At 44.3% G+C, this 6,000-nt stretch overlaps 1 protein-coding gene across 1 annotated transcript in view; it reads left to right on the top strand.

Moving 5' to 3' along the window:
* TGFBI (transforming growth factor beta induced) overlaps positions 1 to 5,774 on the top strand; it is a 25,596-nt gene extending 19,822 nt beyond the window's left edge. The window contains exons 13-17 of the mRNA XM_068959560.1: positions 1,414 to 1,538; positions 2,514 to 2,616; positions 3,065 to 3,144; positions 4,035 to 4,059; positions 4,695 to 5,774. Coding sequence (XP_068815661.1) covers positions 1,414 to 1,538; positions 2,514 to 2,616; positions 3,065 to 3,144; positions 4,035 to 4,059; positions 4,695 to 4,750 — 389 coding nt within the window. The 3' untranslated portion in view covers positions 4,751 to 5,774. The remainder of the gene's footprint in view (positions 1 to 1,413; positions 1,539 to 2,513; positions 2,617 to 3,064; positions 3,145 to 4,034; positions 4,060 to 4,694) is intronic.
* Positions 5,775 to 6,000: the final 226 nt, after the last annotated feature.

Below are 6,000 nucleotides of genomic sequence, written 5' to 3' on the forward strand. Positions count from 1 at the left end.
GCTGTTGCTCTGTGTATGTGTACCTAGACAAAGCAGGAAATCCAATCGGTTCCTCAGATGACAAAATATTCTGGTCTGGAATAGACAAAGACCAAGGCCAATATCCTGAAAAGCATAGGCTTGCGAACTGAACATGAGGAAGAAAACCATGGGAATGTTTAATAACACTCTTCTGTATATGCAGCAGGATCTTTTATTTTCTTCATGTTGAAAAATGGCTGTGGTTTGGAAACAATGTCAGATATTTGAGTGTAACATCTTATCGTCATTAAAGCGCAACCAAACATTGACATCATAATTTGGGAAGCCACTGCCTATGGTAGCTGGTTATCCTTTTAAGTGCATGGATGAGGAATTGGTAATATCAGACTGCACGTTCAGTCTAGTGCTGAATGTATAAATATTTCAGAACTGTTTTGCTGCTATTGTAAACGGCTGCAGGAATGAAGTATCCCAGATGCGGGCACTTCAAACGGTCTTGTTTTTTCACGCAAATATTTAGCTTATGCTTTTGACGAAGAACTGAATCATGATGGTGAAGACGCAGTGTGAACTGTGGCCACTCGAGAAAAACTGTAATGGAAAAAAGCTCACAGTTAATTCGGACATGGGCAGTGAGACGAACAGTCCTTCCTGCTGAAGGAGCTGCTCTGGTTTTGTAGATAGGGGCCATTTTTTTACACTACCTCTTCCCCGTCATCTGTGTGTGGGTTTTGCCTGTGACAGACACTAAAGGAGAAGAGGGAGGAAGATGGACCATGAAGGGAAAGCGGCTCGTCTTCCTAAGACTTACTTCAAGACACAGCTAGATGAGTAGAGAGAGACTCATTGCTGGCCTGATCCATACCCCACTCTAATATCTGTGAACCATCAGGGACATTTCTCCTGCCCTTTTCCCCTTCCCACCCAGCCATCCTGCAGTTTCACCCATTAAGAGTATTGCAAAGTGACACTGGTGCTGGCAGAAGTATTGACATTTGCAAATACCAGAATATCCTGTATGCTTCCTTATGTAATGTAGATTTTTTTCCCCCTAAACTTCTTTGGGAAGTGAAAGCAGCAATGGAAGCAGGTTCATGTATTGCACAGTGAGAGAAAGGGGAGACAGAAAAAACAAGAGATGGGGATTTCATGTGTAGAGCAGGGCTGGTATTAAGGAGGGGTATGGGGAGAGTGTCCTTCTGGACTCGCAGGAATCCTGACCTGCCCAGCCTCACTGCATGCCGGCAAGAACAGCCTCGACGTCCCAGCCAGCTCCGGCCTAGGTGCTTCTACCTGGTCTTTTAAATCGACATGGTTTCCTTGCACTTTCAGGAAATTATGGTGTTTTCCACATAACATCATTCCAGAGCGTGAGCTGTGGGAAATAACCTCTGCTATTGTTGTGCAGATTTAAATGTTTTCTTCCTGCAGGTAATGCCAAAGAACTTGCCAACATCCTCAAGTTTCACGTTGCGGACGAGATCCTGGTTAGCGGCGCCGTCGGGGCTCTCGTGCGACTGAAGTCCATGCAGGGGGATAAGCTGGAAGTCAGCGTGGTAAGTCGCCTGGGGTGGGCTTTCACGGTGAACACGGGTGCTGGGCTTTGTTCCGTGTTTAGCTGTCCACATTGGACTCCACCACAGCATGGTCTCCTGGGTAGTATGGGAACCTCTTCTAAATGTGTTTGTTGTCCCACAAAACTTGTTTTCTGAGACTGCAGCGGAGGAAATGTTGCCATGTGTTCAATTCAACAAGCTGGCAGTCTTGAAATGTGGTTTACTTCAGCTTTCTCCCCAGAAGACCAATTGTAAATGATTTCCAGGAGCTGTAATAAATTTCACCCTGAGTCATGGGGGAAAAAAGCATAAATAAATTAAATGAATAGCCTATTCAGCTAAAACATCTTTTTTTAGTGCAATGAAAATGATCTCTGCATGTGCTCCCTTAACACAGCAGGATTTATTTAGAAGTATAATTTTATTTCAAAAACTTTGCACCAAATTAAGAGACTGTAGGATCCTCTACTGAAGGAAAAAGATATATTTTCAGAAAATAAATAACTCGTGACCCGCTCTGTGCATATAAGAAAGAAAGACAGGACAGCAAAAATGGAAAGGCTGGTGTTTCCAACTGCTTTGAGTTGGCCAACTTGCGTGCTAGACTCCTCTTGTTTGGGGTCTTGATCTGCCCACTTCTGCTGAAGCAATTTCTCCCCGAGCGAGCGAGTGTGCGTGCAAGCCGTGGGTGCGCCTGGGGCAGCAGGTGGATACGCTCTCCTCCTTGGCCCGAAACTCCTGCCCAGTGCATAGAAGAGGTCAAGGACTCCAGAGCCTGCTGGCCACTCTAGGACAAAGCAACAGGAATTATAGTTTGATTTTATATTCTTCTCAATTGGCAATAGTAACAAAAATGCCTGCAGTCATTGAGTAAGTGAATGAATGCAAAGTGAGGGCTTTCTAATAAAACTGGAAACTGCGGATGACAGAAGCTTCTCATTTTCCACTTTTTTTCTTTTCTCTTCTTCTTAATAGAAAAACCACGTAATACATATCAACAAGGAGCCTGTTGCTGAAAGTGATATCATGGCCACGAACGGTGTGATTTATGCTGTGAACTCAGTCTTACAGCCTCAGGGTAGGTCCATGTTTAGAAATGCCTAGAGCTGCCTGGTTTACTCATTAGTGCGGAGCTGCCAACAAAAATTCCTGTTGTATAAAGGGAGCGTATTAAAAAACAAATCCAGTAGAAGGCGAGGGAACGGGTTGGGGCGCAGGCCGCCGAACGGCTGACCTGGCGCTCGTGTAGCGAATCCTGCTCTTGCCAGAGCTGCTGCTCCGAGTCGTGCTGGCAGCACAAGCCTGGCTTGCGCTTGCTTTGGTTCACTGCCCTCTCCTAGCTCCTGCCGCCCGTCCCGTCATCAGCTTCTTCACTTGGGGAGGGAGAGGTGACGCGTGGTAATGACTGCAGCTTATTGAGAAGGATTAGTCTCTATTGGATTTTCAACGTATCCTCCAAAATAGGTGAAGGAAGCAGCCTGTGTGCTTTGAAAAGTATTTTGATGCTATTTATGTTCCGCCCTTAGCTTCAAGGCCTCAAGAACGAGGTGATGAGCCTGCAGATCCTGCGTTAGAAATCTTCAAACAGGCATCTGCATTATCCAAGGTAAAAGGCAAAAAAACTCTCTTCAGGTACTACTTCTGAAACTACATTTTGGTATTATTACTGATTTGAAGATAACTTGCCACATTCAGATTTTTTTTTTCAAAGAGACTGAGTATGTCGGTTTTCATGGACTGAGCAATCCTGTCTTCTTACATGACTTAATTATAAAAGAAGTAATACAGTTTGCAACATGAGGCTTACAGTTTGCAACATACTGTGAATGTAACCTGGGCACCATACAATGTATGACAACCTTCAATAACATACATGGTCTTGAAGAGCTATTCATCCATTCCTCTCTTCAGCCCTTCTGGGAGCGTTAGAAAAAGAATTGGCAAGTAACAAATTTGGCTTGCAGAACGTCAGAAGAAGACGACACTTGCCCATGATTTATAAAGGCTGTAAATTGTTAACTGCTGTTCAGACAAGCACCGCAGAGGAGACCAACTTTGCACTGCTCCCTGTGAGCTCCTTCAGGACATGGGGCGAGCGTAGTCCTGCATCCTGTGATCTTCTCTGAATATGTTCTTGCTCCTGCCCTGCATGCTACTTCCTAGACATAAAGATTTCCGACTTCTCAGGTGGTCTCAGCCCCTGGGGTTGGTGGGAGAGAGCTCCCAATACTGCAGACCAAAGCCAGAGGTTTAAAAGACACACGTGTGGCTTCACGCAGTATGAAAATTTGTCCGGAGAAGCCGCTACCTCTGATTGCCGAGATGTTTTAAAATCTGGAGGATGTATGTGTGTGCATAACTTTTGTTAAAAATAAGTGAAACATGGCCTAGATCTTTTTGATCCTTTTTGGAGAATAGGGATAAATATATTGACTTGTAAACTGTTTGTGCAGCTGTCAGAGATTTATTTTATTCCCTAATTTCCTTCCTGTGCAGGTTTCTCAAAGGAATCCTCGACTAGGTAAGGCAAATTTCTACTTCTTTAGCTTGTTTGTAATTCCTATCATGTGTCATTCAACGAGAGGCTTATTCTGTTGTTTAACGCATTGATGTGGCTCTGTGAGCAGGAGCCTTGTAAGCGCTGCTGGCTGCCCGCTCGGGAGGTGCTCGGCCACGGGGCGGCAGGGCACAGGGCTGCCCTTTCATGCTCTGGGTGAGCACGACCAGCCTTGACTTGATCTGGCCCTGGGAAACCCCTTGGCACGCACATAGGTAGCTTCAACTCTACTGCCTGCCCTTCCTGCCTTGGACATCCCTGGCTTGCTTGGGTCAACAATGGCATGAAGAGGCCAGAAAATATCCCCACTGGCTTGAAACAAACCATGCATATGCACTGAAAACCCAGAATGAAAATAGAGCTACTGATCAGCTGTGCCGTGGGTCTCATTCTTGAGAGACTTTTGTAGACCAGTTTGGCCGGAACTAAAGACCGTCAGAGGCGAGGGTACTCTTGGCCAACTCCAGCATGTTGCAGCCCTGTTAGCAGCAAAAGAGCAACTTGTCTTGCTCCAAGCAAGGTTTATCATAGCAGGGAGGAGAGGGGGACGTGAAATGCCGCGTGCTTGTCCCATGCAACTGGACTCTTCTCTCTTCCAGCACCCGTCTACTCCAGGCTACTAGCAAAGATGAAGGAGAACTCGGGCGGGTTCTGAGCGCCCACGTGAGCACCCCCCAGTCACCGCCTCCGTCGACCTCCACTGACAGCTTAAGAGGAGGACAGAATTGTTTTAAAAAACCAAATATCACCCTTAAATTTATTTTTGTCTCCAGTGAAAAGGATAGGAAAAATTAAAAGCCATATATATATATGTATATATTTTAAGACCATTTTTATTTGTTTTTGACCTTAAAGTTTTCACACTAAGGATATTTTGATTTGTTTTTTTACAAAGTAGTCATCAGTTTGCAGTTTTGACTTACCCAGTTTTGGGCTTGATACCCGTGATGTACAAGGGCAGGTGCTTAATTCAGCCCTGATTCAGAAGCATGTAAAAAGATACTTAGAGCTTTCCATGATGCTGTCTCAATTAAGGAGACTTTGAATTAAAGGTCCTTTTCCAGGCTCCGAGTGGTACTGACTGGATCTGCAAATTCCGGGTTTCTGAAATGGGAAGCCAGGTATAATCTCACTGAAAACCCCCTCCAAACCAGTGCCAGCACTGGGAAACTTTTGCCAGAATGGCTTGGCAGGAATTCTATATTTTCAGCTTTCAGGGTAAATATATCACCCAGGGGCCAACTGCATAGCTTAGGCAAATGATGATTGCTTTGGAGGAGGTAAATTTGTTCAATTCATGAACCATTACCCAAGCAATTCTTTTTTTTTTCCCTAGTTTCTTTGTTTTTGTTTTTGTTTTATTTTCCAGCATGCGTTTCCTTCTTCCCCTGTGTTTTAAAAGTCTCCCGTGAAATTCTGAATTGAGAGGCTTTTTTTTAAAAGCCTCCTGTTGACATTGAGGAAACTGCATGATTATAAGCTATGGTTTGAACTGTTCTCTTTTTTTTTATTGGGTTTTGTTTATGCCTATGGATTTTAACTGTGCTGCGTTTTGTTCACAACGAGATTGAGATGAGAGTTCTCCCTGGCAGAAGCCTTCCAGTAAATGATTCATTTGTAATAATGTTTGGTTTTTTAATAAAACTTAAAAATAAAAATCAAAAATATAAATATGACAAGTGATGGTGATACTTGTTTTTCTTTAATCGCTTGATGGCACAGTTTGAGCACCTGAGAACAAAGAGCTTGTATTTCGCCAGATCAAGTCCTTATAGGCCCAGTAGTTACTGGGCTAGGGTGGAGAAGCATTTCTGCTTTCCAAACCAGGGCTTTCATAATTTTATGGGTTGCAAAGGGAATGGGACAGGAAGCATGGCTAGTGCTGTCATCGGGGAGAGCTAATGG

Source organism: Struthio camelus, chromosome 13 (genome assembly GCF_040807025.1).
Source record: "Struthio camelus isolate bStrCam1 chromosome 13, bStrCam1.hap1, whole genome shotgun sequence".
Taxonomy (NCBI): Eukaryota; Metazoa; Chordata; class Aves; order Struthioniformes; family Struthionidae; genus Struthio; species Struthio camelus.